We start from the raw sequence: 20,835 nt of genomic DNA, 5'->3' as shown, positions 1-20,835 counted from the left end.
ACCTGCCTAGAGAATGGTGTCGCCCACGGTGGGATGGGCCCATGAACAATCAAGACAGTCCCCTGCTGACATGCCCACAGGCCAGCCTGTTCTGGGCAATTCCTCACTGGGACTCCCTTCTCAGGTGACTCTAGGCTGCTATCAAGTTAACAGTCAAAACGAACTAGGACACCTTGCAAGTTGGAAGATCTGAGTTCAATCTTTACATGACTACATAAAGAGCCAGGCTGGCGACCTGCACTTGTAATAGCAGCAGTGGGAGGTAGAGACAGGAGGATTCCCAGGAGTTCTAGGTAGCTAATGAAGCCAGTGAGAGAGACCCTGTCTCAAAAAATAAATAGCTCCTGAGGAACACCAGAAGCTGACCTCTGGCTTACATATGCATGTGTGCGCGCGCGTGTGCGCGCGCGCACACACACACACACACACTCATATATACACACGCACATACACAATTGTACATGCTCATATGCACACATGAACATGTTCACATATACACATACACATGCAACACACATGCACATGTTCATACATACACACACACACGTTCACACACAGACACAACTTTGTATGACAGAGAGGTTCCACTCAAGCATTGTATGTCTCCTAGTGTGCTGGTAGGTTAGTGAGGGTGCCATGGCCACTCTCTTTTGCCCACCTAGGCTGTCAGGAGCCAGCAATCCAAGCCCTATCACAGATGCTCACTCCCCCCAGCTGTCCTCAGGTTTCCCCCCTGGGACTCCCTGAGTGTTGTGATCTGCCTTTGGGAGGATGGACCCAGGGAAGGGCCTCCGCAGCCTGTGTTCAGGCCTGTTGGCAGGGTAGGGTTATTTGTGGTCTGGGTTCAAGATGGGGATTGAAAGACAGGTGAGTCCTTGGAGCTCACTGGCCAGCCAGTCTAACCAATCAATGCAATCTGGATTCATGAGACCTTGTCTCAAAACATAAGATGCAGCCAGACAGTGGTGGCACACTCCTTTAATCCCAACACTTGGGAGGCAGAGGCAAGTGGATCTCTATGAGTTCAAGACCAGCCTGGTCTACAATGCTACTGATGGCCAAGGCTATACAGAGACATAAAGAAACCCAGGCTTTCCCCTCCATATACACATGTACATGTATTCACACACACTCAAACTCATACACGTATACATATGCACACACAAACACTCATGACATAAACACATGCACACACACTCATATACATATGCACACACACCCATACACATACACGCATGCACACACCCACATTCATATACAAATGCACATACAAACACTCATAACACATACACATGCACATATGCACATGCTCATACACATATACATGCTCACATGCCACACATATACACATGTTCACACACGTATCACACACATGCGTACACACAGATACTTTATATGACAGAGAGGTTACACACTCATGCACACAGTCATACAATACACACAGAGAAAAAGAACATTAAAATAAAGCAGAAATGACCAACAGCAAGAAGGAGGAAGCAGACACTACTACAGACCCTACAGCAGAGATGCTAGGGCATCTGCAAAAACCGCATGAGAACCAGACACAGACAGAGTTCTAGAAAACCCATCAATAGTTACCCCAGCAGGCTATATTTAAAAGGCAAGTCTGATTTCTCATTAAAATCCTTCCCATGCAGGAAACTCTAGGCCCATCTGGATCCGTGTGTGAAATTAGGCCCATCTGGATCCGTGTGTGAAATTGTCTAAACGTTTCAGGAAGAAATAAAAATGTCTTTCACAAACAACCCTGGAATAGGGAGGGGAATGGCTCCCAGTTAACCTAATTGTGATTTTTCTTTTGGCTCTGGGGCTCAAACACAAAATAGTCTCCACTGAGCTAAATCCCACATTTTTTCCCCTTAGTTTTCATGTATATGAGAATGTGATTTTATTCACTTTGTATGTGTAGGCATGACGGTGAGAAGGCATCCTTCCTCACCATGTGTGTCCTGGGGATTGAACTCAGGTCATCAGACTTGGAAGCAAGGACCTTTATCCCACATTCTTAACTCTTAATCAATATATTTACTTTACTTTTGAGACAGGGTCTTGTTATGGCCAAGGCTAAGATTACAGGCAAGCATTGCCTAACCTGGCATTTCATGTGGGTTCTAGGATTGAACTAAAACCCTTATACTTGTATGGCAAGTACTGAGAACTCCAAGGCAGGAGGGCCACTGTGAATATAAGGCCAGCCTGGGCTACACAGAGTAAAAATTTGCCGTAAAAATTTAGAACAAACAAAAGACAGCTTTTGAGACAGCTGAGAAAAGACAACTTTCGAAACAACTGGACACTTGCCCAAGCTCACTTGGCCATGAGGGGTCAAGTTTAAATTCACAGTCTGGTCTTCCAAGTACAATGGCAGAGTCCTGGAGGACTGCGCCAGCCCTGCCAGTGGACACGATGCAGCAGTTAACACGGGCGGCAGGAACCCAGGATCCAATCCTGTTGCACACTGCTGCACTTACCTGCCAAGCCCAGCTTCTGTCACTTCTGTGAGTCTTAGGTTGTTCCTGCCAGGCATCACAGCCAAGTCCCCACAAGCCTCCAGAACACAGTCAGAGGCGTCATTGGCGGCAATGGCCAGGAGCAAACAGCTGTGGATTGGGAAGAAAACACACGTGGCCAGGTGTCCACAGAACCCACATGCAACATAGGGAGACCAGGTAGAGCCCTTGACATTCAAGAAGAACCTGTTTCCCCTGGCAAACACCAGGCCAGGATCCTGTCTGTCCACTCTCTAATGTGGTGGTAAGGCCTTCAGAGATACAGTTTCCTGATCCACAGATCAGCTGAGAGAAGGTGCCTGTGTGCACTAGACAGCACCCAGAGGCCAGAAGGGCAGCTGCATAAGTACAAGACAGCCCCTAGTGACCGGAAGGAGATGTGCATGTGCACAAGATGTCACCTGGTGGTTGGAGGGGGCACTGCACATGCATAAGACCACACTTAATGACTGGAGGGGGACTGCACATGTACAAGAGAGTACCTAGCGGCCAGAAGGGGGACTGCATGTTAGTGCCTCTGCCATAGAAGCAGAACAAGGACACTGCAAGGCCTGGACTTTTTAATGCGGTGTGTGAGTGTGTGTGCATGCATGTGCACATGCAGGTACCCTTGAAGGCCAGAAAATGGTGGTATTACAGGTAGTTGTGAGCCATCTGTTATGGGAAACTGGGACCTAAACTTGGGTCCTCTGCAAGAGTAGTAAGCTGCTCCTAATGGCTGAGCCAGTTTTCTAGCTAACATTTAATCTTACATCCAATCAATAAACCACATCCCCTCATTTCTTAACCTAGATACGGCACAACCGAGTGCAAAACAGCATCTATAACCAGTCTGAAAGAAAGCTGGGGTGGGAGTATAAACCAATCTTATGAATAAAAGTTTCTATATGAGTCAAACTTTATTCAACCTTAAAAGAAGCTAAAACATCTAATAAATTGATATCGTTTATAGAAACGAGGTAGGTTATTACATAGGGAAGTGTTTACTATGTTTCAAAAATTCAAATCCACCAGGTTCACTTTGGGTAAATGTTTATCTCAGAGTTCAGGGGCAAAGTTAAACAGTTGAAATAAAATGGAATTAAGCCTTAATATTTTGTTTTACTTCTGAGTACAGATGGAAGACGAAAATAATATCCCATAGAAACGGAAAGTTTCTATTTTCACCAAAATATTTGGAAAGTTACTTTATTTTTACTCTGGACACCTAGGCTTTGACAGAACTTTGAGAGGACAGGCGGCGCACGGCCCTGTGAACTGAAGGCATCAGGAAACCGGCTTTGCGGGTATTTAAAACATTTGTTTCGCAAAGATACAGTTTGTTTCCAAAAGTGTCAGACCAGCCAGACACCGCCTGTAAACTGCAGTTTGTAAAACTGGTTCTCAGGATCAGATACTCCTCTCTGCCTCCTCTCTCTGACACCCCAGGTTAAAAGTCCAGCCCCTCTGCCTTAGGCCTGGGTGTGCTCCCTTGATGGGAATCCTTCATTTCTCCTGCTTTTCTGAGTCTAGTTCAGTGTGATGATTTTACTATCTGATCATTAAGCTTATGTCAGAAAGTCACAGCCCATGAAGGACAACAGCAACTGGACCCTGTGAACAGAGCCCAGAAAGTTCTCCTTCCTGTCTGTTCTCGGCTGGAAAGATTCTTTGCGGATACAAAATGGAAACAGAGTCCTTTTCTTAAGAAGAAGTAAATTTTTCTCTATGTGTTTATGTGCACGTGTGTGTGGATGCATGTGGAGGCCAGAAGAGGGCATTGGATCATGTGGGTCTGTAGTTACAGGCAGTTGGGAGCTATCATGTGGGTGCTGGGAACTAAACTTGGGTCCTCTGCAAGAGCCATTCCACCAACCTCAGTGTATGCTTTGATCATTTCGCTTTCCTTAACATCAGACTATGGCTGATTCTTTAAATTAAAATATTTTACTCCGTGTGTATGGGTGTGTTTTAGTTAGGTCTCTAACTTCATTTTTTCTAGACAGAGTTTCTCTGTGCAGCCTTGGCTGTACTGGAACCTGCTTTGTAAACCAGGCTGACCTCAAACTCAGAGATCCACCCGCCTCTGCTTCCCAAGTGCTGGGATTAAAGGTGTGCGCCATCACCACTCAGCTGAAAGTTATTCTTAATAAAGAAGACTTGACTGATGATTGCAGTGCTGGGGATTAAACCTAGGACCTCGTGCATGGTTAGGCAAATGCTCTATGATGTAGTTACACCTAATCTCTTTACTTTTTATTTTGAGACACGATCTCACTAAGCTGTCCAGCCTGGCCTTAAACTCATATGCAGCTTGGTCTGGCCTTGAACTTCACACCCTCCTGTTTGAGATTTCCTAAGCTGGTGAGATGACAGGACTAGGTGCTAGGCTCAGTGACACGCCTGCCATCACCTCCAGAGCAAAGGAAAGAGTTACTCAGTCCACTTAGTCTTCATGTCCCATCAAGGCCTGGCTGCCCACGTCCCACTCCTTCCTCTCTTCCACTCTTGTGCCTCTGAAGTGTTCCAGTGTATGGCGGCCACCATTCTGCATGTAGTTTCAATGATTCTTCGATTTTACAGTAGGTTTGGATTCTGGGAGTGGATGGGCAGAATTTCTGCATAGCCAGCTGAGTCCCCCATATTAGCATTTCCTGGACTGTCCTGTTAGAATTTGTGAGCCAGGACTGACATACCATTGGTCAAGTTCCAGGCTCCAGCCAGACTTCCCTTTTGCTTTTACTGAATGTACTGTTTCTGCTCCCAGATCACACCAGGACCTCCCGTGGTCCTACTCCTGCTCCCAGATCACACCAGGACCTCCTGTGTACCACTGCTCTTGCCAGTATCACACAGCAGCCTCCCAAGTCTTTCAGCCTGACCCTCTAAGCCTCACACCTGGCACGACAGGAGATGCTAGGCTCATTTTGAACTTTTCTTGTGAGCCTGGCACCGATCATTCCTCTCTCTTCCTATTATGCGTGTGTGAAGGCTGTGGGGGTGTTCCTTTCCTCCACATCCACATAGGTGGGTATTGTGTGGCACATGCATGCGGGCCTAGAGGTTCTTGCACACGTAGAGCCCAGAGCAGGATGCCAGGTGTCTTCCCCCATCATGTCTGCACTATTGTCTTAAAACAGGGTCTCTCACTGAGCTGAAAGTTTGTTATTGGCTGGCCAGTGAGCTCCTGAGGTTTGCCTGTCCCTGTCTCCCCAGTGCTGCAGCTACAGCCATTTGTGTCTATGCCCTGCTTTTTTTTAAATGTGGGTGCAGGGGGTTTGAACTCAGATCCTCAGGCTTGCTATGCAAGCACTCTTACCCACTAAGCCATCTCCACAGCCCCAGGCCTGTACTTTCAAATGTGTATGTCATATTTTCAGTGAGGGCAGTCTTGTACTGATGCAATTTTGTGTGTCTGAGAAAATGTATGTATAGGAATGTGCATGGATGTGTAGGTATGTGGACACGGAAGTGATGCTGGATCCCTGTCCTTTCTTGGGTTTCTTCATCGGTCTTTCATTGGCATGAAACTTCACCAAGAAAGCTAGACTGGCCAGGCAGTGAGCGCCAGGGATCCACCTGTCTCTGCCTCCCATCTCACCACCCAAGGGATAAAGTGCAAGCCACCCTGCCTGGGTTGCTCTGTGAGTTCTGGAGACAGAGCTCAGGGCTTCGTGCTTGGGTGACAAACTCTCTACTGACCTCCAGAACACGCTGGTATAGTGTTAGACACAAAGAGGCCTCAAGGATAGCCAAAGGGGAGCACAAGGTCAACCTAGTTCCTTCCTTGCTGGCATTCACTCTTCCTGCTTTATTCCAGATCTTTCTATCCTTCTTTTCTATTCTCTTCCTACCCTCAGATACCTCCATCCCTGCCTCATTCTCTCCGTTTGACTGTATCTACCTGTTACTTTAGCCCTGAATCAGGGGAGTGTGAGCCGAAGTGTTCTTCACTAAGTCCAGTGAGTTCTCAGAATCAGGAACTGGATACGGAGGAAATGTTGTGACTAAATCTACAGCCCACCATCACATTCTGCTAAGGCCCCCAGTTGGTGTTTCTATGTGCACAGTCTTAGCATTGTGCAGAAAGGTGGCCCTGTCTTCCTAGGGCTAGAGTTTCTTTACCGTTCATGACCTGAACAGTTTTCAAGAATGCTAGGTTAGGCCTTGTGGTACAGGCCTGTCATCTCAGCTGCTCTTGAGGCTGAGGCAGTGGGATTGAAAGTGCCAGACCTGGACTACAATGAGAGATCAAGGCCAGCTGGCCAACTTATGGAGATCATGTCTCAAAATAAAAAGCAAAAAGAGAGCTTGAGATAGGTCAGTGATGGTTATATGAAGGCTACCAGCTGTTCCACTGTTATTTATTTTGATCACAATTTTAGCAGTTCCACACCTGAAACCTTCTGACCTTTTTGTAGGTAACATACAACAGGGTCTTGATTTTTTTACATAAACCAAATGTCTCTACCTTTTAGTTGGAGAGTGTAGACCATTTACACTTAATGTAATAATAAAGTTGAGCATAAATCTACTGTTTTGATATGTATGTGCACAACCGTGCTTTCTTTGTATTGAATGTGTATTTCTGACTATTCTGTTTTACCTTCATTGTTGCATAGTTTTCTTATTCTACTTTTATTTGATGGTTGCTCTTCAGTTTACAAGATACATTTTAAACTCACAACAGTATACTTTCAAACAATATATACCACTTCACATGAAGTTTGAGAACCTTTCTGCACAATGCTAACATTTCTCCCTCTTGTATTTTTTATTGCCATATTTACTGATTTATTATTCATAAGTTGTTTTTATTTATGTGTCTATGTGTCTATATATAGGTGTGTGTAGAGTGTACTGCCTGTGAAGGTCAGAAGAGGGGGTTGAATCTCCTGGAACTAAAGTTAAGAATGGTTGTGAGCCACCATATGGGTACTGGGAATTGAACATTGGTCCTCTGTAAGAAAAGTCAGTATTTAATCTCTCCAGCCCCCATTTTTTACTTCAATATATATTATAAACTTTATCAATATTCTATTCTTATTTTTGCTATGGTTAGTTATATTTCATTTATTTATTTTTAAATTATTTATTTTTATTTCATGTGCATCTATTTTTTTTGCATGTATGTCTGTGAAGGTGTCAGATTTCCCTGAAACTGGAGTTACAGACAGTTATGAGCTGCCATGTAGGTGCTGGGAATTGAGCCTGGGTCCTCTGGTAGAGCAGTCAGTGCTCCTAAATCCTGAGCCCTCTCTCCAGCCCTGGTTATCTTTTATTTTAAAATAAGAGCATTCTTCATGTTAATCCAAATATTTATTATTATTTATTCATTCTGGCCTGGTGTATTTAATCCTTTTAGGGAGGGAGGTGATTTCAAGACAGGGTTTCTCTGTATAGCCTTAGCTGTCCTAGAGCTCACTTTGTAGGCCAGACTAGCCTCAAACTTACAGAGTTCGCCTGCCTCTGCCTCCTGAGTGCTGAGACTAAAGGCATGCACCACCACCGCCTGGCCATATTTCATCTTTTTAAATAGATCCAAATTATGTCTGTTACCATCTTTTGTTTTGCCTGAAGAGCTTCCTGGGTCATCTCTTGTGATAGTAGTTTGTGAGCCGTGAGCTTGCTCAGCTTGTGTGTTTCTTATGCCTTTTACCACCCTGTTTGCTGAGTCTACAATTGTGGGCTGTTGCTGTTTCCTTCGGTGATTTCTGACTTGGTTCCTTTTTGTCGTTGTCATCATCAAAGATCATTGCTGCTCAGCTGGGATCTCATGTAGCCCAGGCTAGTCTTAATATTGATATGTAGTCTAAGATGACCCTAGTCTCTTGACCCTCTTGTCAGCATCTCCCAAGTGCTAAGATTACAAGAGTGCACCACCAAGCCTGGTGTTCACCAGCGCCCTCCATGTACCTCAGGTGGCCTTGAACTCCTGGACCTGCTTCTGTCTTCTGAGTGTGTGACTTCTCCTTACCTAGTCCATCTCTGCCATTTCTTTTTTTTTTTTTTTTTTTACAAATCCACTTTTATTTATTTACTTTTCATTGGTTTAAATCCAAGATGGGTACAGCATCACACGGATTCTGTGTCCAATGGCTTTTGCAGGAAGGTTGCTTCGGAATTTGGCCCGGACCATGCCACTGTTTCCATGGGCCCGAGTTACTTTCCCCCAGATCACTCTGGTTTTGTTTGGTTTGCCTCCAGGTGTCACTGTTTTGTTCTTTGCTTTATACACATAAGCGCATCTCTTGCCCAAGTAGAATTCAGTTTCATCTCGGGCATAAACGCCTTCAATTTTAAGGAGAGCCGTGTGCTCTCTCTGGTTCCGGAGACCTCGCTTATAGCCAGCAAAAGTGGCCTTGCACCACAGCCTTCCAGACATACTGTCCTTTAGAAGTCCTGTTCCCAGCAGGCCTCCACAGGCGCCAAGATGGCCGAAAGACCTCTGCCATTTCTTCTCACTGCTTTCTGAAGTTTCTCCTCAACCCCTTCTTCAGTACTGGCTGTCTCATGTCCTGTGTTGACATCATGTCTCTTAAGCTGAGGTATGTCTGTCTCAGAGCCACAGCCTGTGGTTCTCACCATCAAGGGTCAGTCTCGCTCACAATGCCTTACATCTCCCATTTCTTAGGCTTCTTTCTGGACCGTGCAGATCGAAGGTCCTCAACCTTCACCCCCAGTCTGCAATGTCCCCCCCCTCTCTGATTTGGAGGATCTCCACATCCCAATCATCAACAGTCCTGACTTTTTCCTTTTTCAATGTCCCTTGAATGGTTAACCCCATGCTGTGCGGGATTTTGTTGGCTTTTTAAGATACACATATGGGTGTTTTGCTTTCATGCATGTCTGTGCACCATGTACATGCCTGGTACGCACAGAAGCCACATGAGGGCATTGATCCCCTGGAGTTACAGAGGATTCTGAGCTGCCAAGTGAGTGCTGGGAATTGATGGAAGGGCAGCCAATGTGCTTAACCCTTGAGCCACCTCTCCCGCTCCTCTGTGCAGGTTTTGACAGTAGGAAATTTCCTCGGAATGCTTTGCTTCATTTTCCTCCTCGGCTCACAGTTCATCATCCTTCTTGAGTACCTGTGGCCACTCTGAGTAATTTTGACAGTTTTTCTTCTGGCTCTGCCATTTTCTTCCATTCTGGGCTTTGTTTCCATCAACTAGTTTTTCTTCTGATTTTAGGTTACAGTTTTTATTTTGTTTTACTTCTTGGCTTCCTGCTAATTTTTGTTTGGTTTTGGTTTTAGAGACAGGGTTTCTCTGTGTAGCTTTGTCTGTCTTGGAACTCCCTCTGCAGACCTGGCTGGCCTTGAATTTACAGAGATCCACCTGCCTCTGCCTCCTGAGTGCTGGGATTAAAAGCATGCCCAAAGCTTCCTGCTAGTTTTTGATTGGTACCAGACATTGTGATTTTATTGCAGTTGGAGCTGTGTTGTTATTACTTTCTCCTTCAACTATGTCTTGCGCGCTTGAAAATATAACCAAAGGGCTCGAGAGCTGGCTCAGTGGGTAAAGGCACTTGCAACCAAGCCTGGTGACCTGACTTTGATCCCAGGAACCCACACGCTGGATTGTGGGTCTGTAAGTTGTCTCCTGACTTCCACATGAGCATGGTGGCATGCGCAGCCCCCTACCCCATAAATAAATGTAATAAAAAAGTAAGACCTATACCCTTAACTGTTAATCAGCCTGAACTGTAAACAGCCAAGATCACGGGAAACTCCTGAGTCCCTCTTCACTGAAATGACTTCAAGTCAAGGTCGTTCCCTCTGCACACCTGCCTCACTGATAGGGAAGGAAGGACTGGTCAGGCCGGGGTTTCCCACTCATTTGCACTGAGATGAGAGCCCCTTGCTGGCCAGCATCTGCTCCCAATACCAAGCCTCAACAGCCACAATACAGATAAACTAGGGCCCAGGAATTCACAGTGCTGCACCTGGCTGTAGCCTGGCCTTGGACCTTCTGTTTTGACTTGTTCTTCGAAACAGCATCTCCTGTAGCCAAAGCTAGCCTTGAACTTCTGATCCTCCTGCCTCCACCTCCCAGGTCATGGGCTTCCAGGTGGGTACCACACCCGCTTCGTGTGGCATTGGGAATGCCAAGCAAAGCACAACGCTGTATCTCCAGGACCTAGTGTTGTGAAGACAGGGTTGGGTTCGGTAGCTCAGGCTGGCCTTGACATCGTGGCAGTCCTCTTGTCTCAGCTTTCTGAGAGTTGTGACTCCAAACACTGTGTCTGACTTGTTGAACATATCACTATGGGAAGCCCACTCCTGCCGCTGCCTCAGCCGATAATCACACAGATACCTGAATACAGCCCTGGCCTCTGGAGAGAAGAGAGACCCACCAAAGGTCAACCGGAGTCAAGCACAGGAGATGGGCCGAGCAGCAGCGTCTTCTATCCTGTCTGCTTTCACCAGCTGGCTCACCTGAGTGCTGACTGCTGTCCCTTAAAAGCTACACCTTCATCCGAACTTCCTGGGCCCGCGAGTGTGATCATGTCGGAGTAAGGGGCCACTGTTGGGGTCACTGCTGATGTAATGAAGAATTTTTTACAATGAGATCATCCCTGAGTGACCCTAAACCAAATGACAACTTGTCCTTGTGAGAGACACAGAAAGAGAGTTATAGGAAGAAGGGAAGGAGGCCTGGTGACAAGGGGACATAGGTGGGGTGGTGGATGGGGCCACAGGCCAAGGATTGCAGGAACCCTGGGAGCCAGAGAGGGAGGAAGGGCATGGCAACAGGGCTTTCACGGGAGGCTACAGCCTTTCACGTCATGCTCTCTCTCTGTGAGAACTAAACTTGTTTCTGACAGCCCACTTTGTGGCCATTTGCTTCTGGAACCCCAGGGGACTATCCTAGCAAGGTGCAGATGACTGAGGAGGCCCTGGTGCAGGCCAGACTGTCCAGGATTCTTCTCCTGACACTAGCTTCCTGGTGTACTAATATGAAGGCCACAGGCTGTCAGGGAGACATGCACAGTGGCCCCCAGCCTCTTACAGACCGGGACCAGGACACTTGCTCCCATGTCCTCTAGGGCCCTTTGGTGGGGCCACCCCTTCCTGGTCTGGAAAGCAGAGAGAACTATCTATTGTCAATTCAGCAAGTATTTACTAAGCAGATAAATCCGAGTACCAGGCCACTGCGGCTATGAGGTTGCTGAGCTCGGCAGCACCTGCATCTGCAGCTCACCCCCCCACACCCCGCCTTCGGGAAATCACTGTGCCATTTCAGGAAGTCTAGGATTCTGGATGACGGTCCTTGCTCTGTGCTAACAACCCGGGGCATCACCCTGGACCCTCTGTCGGTTGACACAAGAGGTACCTTTTGCCTACTCAGGGTCTGCTCGCTCTTGCTCGGCTTGTGACCACCGCAGAAATATGCCGGAAGGTAGGAGGAATCAATGTAAACCGGCTCCTCTCTCTTCTCCGATGAATAATTGATGTTGGGTTGGACCCACTTTGCATTGTACTGGGCAGGAAAAAGGCCAGCTCTCCCTCCCTGCTCTGTGGCATCCCAACTGACCTCAGAGACTTTGCTCAGTTGTTTCTTCTGGAAGTTTCCAGGACATTGCTGGTCCCAGGGCTGCAACAACTGCAGAGTTCCTTGGCTCTGAGTGATACTCTGCCCCCCAGCCCTACCACAAACCCCTGAGACTCTGTGTTCCTCCTCCCAGGTTGCATGTGACCTTTTCCACCTTGAACTGCCCTGAGTCAAATGTCAGCCTCATTTCCCAGAGCAGACACCAGGTAGCTTTTGCTGTAAAAGCTGACAGTGCTTTGGGCTCTGTGGATGGAGGAGGTAGAAATGGAGGTGGAATCGATGAGGCCCTGTGAGATGAAGATGCAGGTTCTTGGTGAGCTGGACAGTTTGATGTCAATGTGACACAAGTGGAAGACATTTGAGAGGAAGGAACCTCAATTGAGAAAACGCCCCCATAAAATCAGACTGTAGCTGAAACTGTACGGCATTTTCTTAATTAGTGATTGATGGGGAGGGCCCAGGCCATTGTGGGTGGGGCTGCTACTGGGCTGGTGGTCCTGGGTTCTATAAGAGAGTGGGCTGAGCAAGCCAGATGAGCAAGCCAGTAAGCAGCACCCACCCATGGCTTGCCTTCAGTTCTGGTCCTGACCTTCAGTAATGAACAGTGACGTGGAAGTGTAAGCCAGATAAACTCTTTCCTTCTTCCCACGTTGCTTTCGTCACAGTGTTTCATCATAGCAGTTGAAACCCTATCTAAGACATTCAGTTAAAGGACTAGTAAGAATTTCTTCTGGGACAGAGGGGTGCAGTGGTGGTGGTCACCTTCTAAGCATGGAACAAGTACAATTCTGCTGGTTACACGTCTGTGAAGCAAATCCACACATGACAAGGACTCAGCTCTGTGACAAAGGCAACCACAGGTAGTGTGTAGACACTGGAGCACAGCTTCATTCCATAAAACTATATAGACAGAGACCTGTCCCTGCACTATTAAAGTTCACGCAAGGCAGGGTGTCCCACCATGGCCGCTCCCACCTTCTACACGTGAATGCACCCACCCCACTCATCTACTCATCCATGTACACATGCACACATCCTCCCAAACTACCCACCCACCTACCCACACATCTATGAATGTATGCATCCATTCACCAACCCATCTATCCATCCATCCATCCATCCATTTACCTGCCCATTTACCCACCCACACACCTATTCATGCATTTATCAACCTACCGTCCATCAGCTCATCCACCTACACATCCATGCATATGTGCATGAATCTACCCATGCATCCACCTCTCTGTCCATCTACCCACCCACTCACCCACCTGTCTACCACCCACCCATCCATCCATCAACCCATTCACTCCCCCATCCATCCATCCATCCATCCATCCATCCACCCACCCAACTGTCTGCTTATCCATCATGCACTGGGGACCACCTAGCTACCATGCACCATCCCTGGGCCAGGTGTGAGACCACACAAAGGAAAATCTTCCTCAGACATCTTAGGCTCAAGTAGACATCCTCTTTCAACACAGTGTCCAAGACCTTGGCAGGACCCTGGAGGACACCAAGGCAGAGTTTGTCTTCATATCCTCCCAGTTCCTCCTAGACAGAGGAACAGACACAAAGCGAGGTGTGGCGTGAATCATGCCTGCTGCGGTCCTGTCTTAAAGAAGCCACAAACCCAGCCTGGGGCCAATCCCAGTTGTGATTCTGTGCTCTGGGAAGATGACTCAGGTTCTCTTCAGGAAGATGGGGTGAGCAGGTTCCTTGCAAGAAACCAAGGGATCGGGTGGGGCAGCAGACATGCGGAGGTGCACAGAACCCATGTCTGGGACCTACTGGAAGCTACTGGGCCGTGTGAAATGTCCTCAGGCAAGCTGCTACTTGGATTCACATAGAGAAGAATGTGGAAGGAGCAAAATCATTTTTCCTCACAGCCGTTGGTCCTCAGGCCCAGAAACTTCAGATATACAATAACGAAATTTCTTCCCTCATTCCTCTGCCCTCCCTCTCTCCCTATCCTTTACTTCCTCCTTCTTCTTTTCCATCTAATCTCCCTTGCTCTCCTTGTACCATTTGGCCAGCTGGAAGGGCAACAGGCAGCCTCCTCCACACCTGTGTGAACTGACTGGGTCAAACTGACCTTGTACTGGAACGTGCTGGAAGTGGGTGCTGCTATTCCCACAGGGTCACCCAGCCCCAAGCTAGAGGCCCAGAAGCCATACAGGCAGATGTCCATCTCCTACCCTGTCTCCATGGACCTGTGAATCGCACCCTCTGACACCTCCTCAATCCACTGCTTCACCTCACATGCATCGCCCTTGACCACATGCCCCTCCCAGGGCCTTGCTTTCTCCCCACTGTCCCCAGAAGCAGTTTCCTACGCAGAGACCAGCAAACTCCAGCAAACCATCCCGCTTCTCCCTGATCCGGGATAGTCTTTCCATTTTACAGGACACACATCTTCCGCTGCCACCACCCTCTGACAGCCTTCTTTCTGGGCCTCAAACTCACCCAGTCCTTCTCAGCACTGGAGTCAAACACCCTACACACTCACAGCCTGGATGACAGCAGGCGGCAGAGGGGTGTGGTGCGGGCGGGGCCTGGTGGCTGGGTTTGGGGAACTTGTGCAGGCTGAAGCTGGGGGTTGTGGGCACTGTAAGAGCCCCGAGGGTCTAACTGGGGAGAGAAATTGGCACTTTGTCCAGGAGAGACTGAGCCTGGAACTGGACATCCACTCAACAGTGGGAGCTACTTCCCAGAGCTGTGTGACTTTGGGCGCATCAGTTTCTCTTAGTCTCAGTCCCCTCATCTCCGAGTGGAGGTGACCAGCTGCAGGAGGAAGGGAGCTGTCAGGGTTCAGCCTAAGCTGGCCCTGGCATTGCCCTGTTGTGCTTCCTCCCTGGCTCTGCCACTGGCTCCTGCAGGCCTGGACGGAACAGGCACTAAGAACACCCTTGCCTGCTCTGTTCTGTATGCAGTCACTGCGCCAGGTGAGGGCACACATATTAGCTGCACGCATTTCCCACGGGGGTGCTCTGTCAAAGGGGGGCAGCTTAGGCTGTGACCCCCAGGCCTGTCCAGGCCGCTGGACAATCCTAGAACTCTGCGCAGTGGCCATTCAGGACGCGATGCTAGAATGAGAGCGAACAAGGACTTGGGAGCTCTGAGTCTCAGCCTCCTCGTGAATGGGGGCAGGACAGTGAACCCCAATATCAGGAGCAGTTGCAAGGACAAAAGGTCAGCAGAGCTCTGAGAGTCCCTGGCAGGATGTGGAGCCCCCATGGTGAATGGCAAGTTTGGACTGAGGGAGTTCTCTTAGCCATTTGATTCCTCTGTTCCTCTCTGACTTAAAAATTGTTTTACTATTACATGTTTATGGATATGGATGTTTTGCCTGCATGAATGTCTGTGCACCATGTGCATGCCTGATGCTGGATCAGGCATGAAGAGGTCAGAAGAGGGCACTGGATGCCCTGGGACTAGAAGCACAGATGGCTGTGAGTTGCCATGTGGGGTCAGGCGAGGGCACTGGATCCCCTGGACTGGACTGCGAGCTGCCAGGTAGGTGCTGGGAATCATGGTCCCTGAGGAACCACAGCTGAGTTGTGGCCCTAGGTCTCAGAAACAGAGAACAGAGCATCTTGCTCCAGGTGACCACAGGTTCTACTTCTGGTTGGTCACAGCTAAGCCATGATCACTTCAGGGGTGGCCACAGACACAAGTCTAGACAATCAGCACTAACCATGGAACTCTATCGCCGGGGCCTGGGGCAGAGCTTTCTGCACCCTGAGATTGATCATAGTGCAGGTTAGGAGCTACCCAGGCCTCCAGAGGGTGAGCCTACCCCAAGGACAGCAGAGACAGACATAGGTGACACTTTTGAGATGTTGGACCTCTGGATCTAGCTGAGCCTGAAGCTAGTCTAATTTGTATTTGCTTGTTTGCCTTTAGACAGTCTCATGTAGCCCAGACTAGCCTCACTATACAGCCCAGGCTAGCTTTGAACTTCTATTCCTCTTGCCTACAGTTTCCAAGTTCTGGGATCAAAGGGTACACAAACACACCCAATGGTGGATGTTGTTTTCTTTTTGTTTGTTTTTTGTTAGGTACAATCCAAGCTCTAGAATTTAGAGGAGGAGGGTCCATTGAGTCTCTCACACCTCATGGAGTACATCTGATAGGAGCCCCTGCCCAATCCCACGCTAAGCCAGACTGCCCGACAGCCACCCTGGGAAGGCGCTCCTAAATGGATTCTGGGAAATCAAGTTCTACGTGAATTCATTAGCAGAGCGCCCTTATTATTTTAAGCTGTGTAGTGATGGTTTAAATATTTGACTTTTCTTAAAATAAGCCAAGCTCTTCCTGGATGGTCGTCTCTCAGTCTGAGCTGGCGGCTTCCACTTCAAATCCAGAACAAAACCAAAGCCAACACTGTGAGTGCTCGACACTGCATCTGCCCAGACCTAACCCCAGTTCTGGGAGGAAAGGAAGTGGCCCCAGGCCCTCCATAACGATCAGGGTCATCTAAGTCTGGGAGGCTGACTCTGTCGTCCGCATCCGAGAGGCCTTTGCCGAGAGGCACTGTGGAGAACCCTGGCTCCAGGGGACAGAGACTGGGTCTGACCTGAGACACGTGACACGCTGCATTCCTGGGAAGTGGGCTACTCTGAAAGACAGAAGTGCTCCAAATACTTGCCAGACCCTTAGCATTCAGCATGGCATTTTTCCAGTCCCCAATGCCCTGCTGTACTGTAACAAATTGCCTGATGCTTAGTAACTTAAAGCAATACAAGGTTCTTTCACATCCCCACAGGCTAAAGCCAAGATGTCTGGACTGGTTCCTTTGGAGGCTGTGCTGGGGTCACTGTTCCTTTCCTATGTCCAGAGGAACTGGTACGGCACAAAGCTCTTTCTTCCATCTTCAAGTCAAGCACATCCTTCCACTGACTCAGTCTCCACCTCTGCCTCTGTCTACGATCCTCTTGCCCCCTCTTCCTCCTCTTCCTGTGATGACACTGTGACCCACAGTCCAGGGCCATCTCCCAGCTCTGCTCAGTTTATGCCAAGGCCAATTGCGTCATTCTGTCTTTGATTCCCTTTTCCTGTTTGTGTGTGTGTGTGTGTGGTTTTTCTAGACAGGGTTTCTCTGTGTAACAGCCCTAGCTGTCCTGCTGTCCTGTCTTGTAGACCAGGCTGGCCTCGAGTCTCTGCCTCCTGAGTGCTGGCATTAAAGGCGTGTGCCACCACCGCCTAGCCTGAATCCCGTTCCTAATATGCCAATATCTAGGAGAGTTACAGATTCTGGGGGCTGGGTGTCTTTCTGTCTACCACACCCACAAATGAGAATACATTTGTGGGGAAAGAAGGCCGAGGCAGGTAGTACATCCAGATATCTAGCCATTCACTGGCCACCTGCTGTATGCCCTGGGGAGGGGGTCAGGGGCTCAGAAGCAGAGAGGCCATGGCCCTGCCTGTTAAGGATTTTTAGTTAAAATGAATAGGCTAAAGGGATCAAATGAATACAGTTTATCAAGTCCTAAGGAGGGCATCCCTCTATCTAAGGCCACCGTGGTCCAGTCTCTAGTCTTGCTCTCCTAGGGAGCACCATTGGAAGGGAGATGCCAAGGGAAGGATGCAGGAAAGAGGACTAGCTACTTTTTTCTGACATTTGGCATTTGGGAAGCAAGCCCTCATGGGACTGCAGCCGGGTCCCCACACATGCTGGAGTCGGTTCACACGCTTTTGACTTTGGTGTCCATAGTATGGGGAGCCAAGGGGATTCTAGCCACCCTGGACACACAGGGCATCACTGACTCTTGCTTCCATCTCTGGAGCCCTCCAGGATGAGGGTGGCTCCCAGGCGTCCCCCAGCCAGGGACCAATGTTTAGTGAGTTTTCCTGATGGGCTGTCTCAGGCGATTAACATGGGAAAAATGGAGGAGGTTGAGGAAGCGGACGTATTAAAGATAACAAACCTGTTTTAAATGGACCCGGGTTCTGGGGAGATTGTGAACCCAGCCCTCAGCTTATTTAAAAATATACTTTATTTTCCATTCTGTCTCTGTTTATCCGTTTTAACAGAGCTAAAAATAACCCTCCTCATTCTAAAAACTGAAATTTATATATAGCTTACAAAAGAAAAAGAAGAGGGTGGAGCCAGAATATGGGTCAGAGCAAGAACTTGACCTGGGGTCACATGGGTCCCTGGTGCACAGTGGGGCCACTGAGTCAGTGAAGGTCAGCCTTACGTGGGACATCTACATTGACTTATGGAAGTTCTGTCATCTTCCATTACCTTTCTACAGGCCAGAGGCTTTTCTTTCCTGGGTCAGTTCTGTGGGGAAAGATGAGTTGGAATCTTGGGCTCTGGGAGGGTGAAGGTCACATCTCCACTCATCCTTGGTTACCGAGTGCCTTTGGGTAAGCCATTTTATTTCTCTGGGAAACGGACTCCCAGTTTCCTTAGTGATATCTTGCTATCAGCTCTCTGCCAAGAGCCAAGAATGGCAGGCTAAGGGACACCAATGGTACTCATTCCTTGGCCTCCTGACAACATGCTCTTGGCCTCTTGTTTCTGCAAACCTGTTGATGCCTGCAGAACTGCGGTTGTTTCTGTGTTGGTTTGATTTCTGTCTCTGGGCCTCTGCTCAAATACGGCTTAATGGAGACATTTCCTCTTGACCCTTCCCAAGTATGCACTGTGGCATCCCCTTGCCCAGCCTCGTGTCCCTGGACATCTGTGTGATAGCAGGCTGTCGGGAAGGGCTCTGTGGGCTGGCTCTTCCGGGATGAGGTTTTGAGTGCAGTGGCCAAGTTAAACTAACCCAAAGGAAACCATCTGTGATAGTAATTGGGTGCCCTCAAAGTTGAAAAAGACAGTGCTTGTAGGGGGACAGGAGCCCACAGGGGCAGGCTGCCTTCCTCTGAGGGCCTTTTCATCTTAGTTAGAGATGGAGGAGGTTCCAAGGAGCCTGCAGGGAGGGACATGGCTCATGTTTAGAGCTGGGGGACAGTTGACTGTGCTTCTGCCAGGCGGCTGGCTGCAGGGGTCCCGAGCAGCAGGGTAGGGGCAACATTGAGTATGAACAGACGCTCCCAATGACAAGAACATCTAGTGGCCATGGAGAAGGGGCCAGAGGGCTTCCTATAGACAGAAAGTGCCCCCACCCTGGGAAAGAGCTGGCTACAGACCCCAGTGTCTCAATATCAAATGTCATCCTAGATATTCGTGGGTCCCCCAAACGCATGCTTTCATTGTACCAGAAAATTCATTAAAAGACTCAGTTTAGTGTATCTGCAACAATCTAAATGGCATGTTCTGGTCCACCAGCCTGCTGGGACAGGCTCCTGCCCTGTGGCCTCCATCCCTGCTTTGCCCTGGATCATGTAAGAGACTGAGATATAGCAGCCAGGACCATACTCTCTCCGCTGAGGCCTCCAGGTCTCTGCTGTAGCTGGTTGGGCTGGTAGAAAAGACTAAGGAGGATCTGCCACTGAGTCACACAGGGCACCAGACAATGTGACCTTAAGGAGTCAGAAACCAGAAGCCTGTGCTAGACTATCCAAGGCGCTGAGATGGGCCAACATTGGGTGACAGAGGTGACCAAATCAGTAGGCTCAGTGTATACTCAGATTTTTTTCTGCCAGGCCTATCTGAAGACAGAACAGTGAAGGCCAGCTCTGTGAGCAGGTGTGAGCCTCGAGGCTGGTGTGAGCTGGCATGTGCTTGGGTGAGCTGATAGGAACTAAAGCCTAGGAAGCCACTGCAGAGGACCCTTGGTGTGAGCCAATGGTGACCATCTCCTGTTAGACGTCACCTGCACTGGTCTGTGACAGCCAGCCAGGACCATCTGCAAGCATCTAGGAGGCTCACACTGTTTAGCCTGAATGTTCCATACCAAACTTCCTGGTTGGGAAGACAACTTATCAAGGAAGGCGCTTGCCGTGAATGCGCAAGATCAGTGTTCGGATCCCTAGAAGCCACACGAGGGCATGGAAGCTTGCTTGTGATTCTCTCTTCAGAAGATGGGAGCAAGATCCCCAGAGCGAGCTGGCTTGCAAGACTAAATATGGTGTTGAGCTCTGGGTTTGATTGGGAGAGCCTGGCCTGCCTCAAAGAATGAGGGGGAAGAAGGGTGGAGGATGGACCCTGACATCAACCTTGGGCTTCCACAGGTACACGCACACACATGTATGCACACACACACACACACACACACACATAAAAAAAAAAACAAAATCCAAAGTCAATACTAGCCCACCTCATCTCGTCTAAATTGTAATGTGTCATTTTATTCTGTGCTGAGGATGGAATCCAGGACCTTGATCATGCTCTGAAAATTTGGTCTGACTGAGGGAGGCTGCAGCCCTGTAACATGGCCTTGCAGGCAGACCCCCTCCAGCTCCATGGTCTCTCTAGCCCTGAGCCAGCTCATGAAAGCCAGGACTTTCCTGCCACAAGGCCACTGTACTGGCTGCTTCCTCTGCCTGAAACATAGCTCATGTGGTTTTGCCTGACACAAGTCTACTTGTATTTATGGTCCCCGCAGAAGCAGGTCTGACCTCCAAGGAGGCTGTTCTGACCCTGGCATGAGTCACTCCTGCAGTGTAAACCACCTGCCCTTCCTGGTGCCTGACCTAGGTGGAAAAGAATGTAGCGTGGAGCCTGCTGATGGCTCTCCCCACACAACTGGTCACTGTGCTCACAGCACATGCAGGATGAATGGGTTTCCAAATGGATGAATGGATGGATGTGTAGATGAAAAAGTGGATGGGTAGAAGGGTGGGTGAGTGTGTGGGTGGATGGGTGG

At 48.8% G+C, this 20,835-nt stretch overlaps 2 protein-coding genes across 5 annotated transcripts in view; both read right to left on the bottom strand.

The window, feature by feature from the left end:
- Nucleotides 1–20,835, bottom strand: part of Ano1 (anoctamin 1) — a 151,954-nt gene that overhangs the window by 110,768 nt on the left and 20,351 nt on the right. The window lies entirely within an intron of this gene.
- LOC121457694 (60S ribosomal protein L35a-like) lies at nucleotides 8,563–8,951 on the bottom strand. The gene has a single exon (XM_041666617.1). It carries the CDS (start codon nucleotides 8,893–8,895, stop codon nucleotides 8,563–8,565), a length of 333 nt encoding a protein of 110 aa, XP_041522551.1. The 5' UTR covers nucleotides 8,896–8,951.

The sequence above is a fragment of the Microtus oregoni genome, unplaced genomic scaffold (genome assembly GCF_018167655.1).
Source record: "Microtus oregoni isolate MIOR12 unplaced genomic scaffold, Mior012 000016F_ref0000370, whole genome shotgun sequence".
Taxonomy (NCBI): Eukaryota; Metazoa; Chordata; class Mammalia; order Rodentia; family Cricetidae; genus Microtus; species Microtus oregoni.
The sequence above is the reverse complement of the archived record's forward strand: the minus strand, read 5'-3'. Positions and strand labels throughout refer to the sequence as shown.

What these genes read in the sequence shown, in the direction of transcription:
- LOC121457694 (XM_041666617.1), bottom strand. Translation starts at nt 8,895, where the DNA reads ATGTCTGGAAGGCTGTGGTGCAAGGCCACTTTTGCTGGCTATAAGCGA.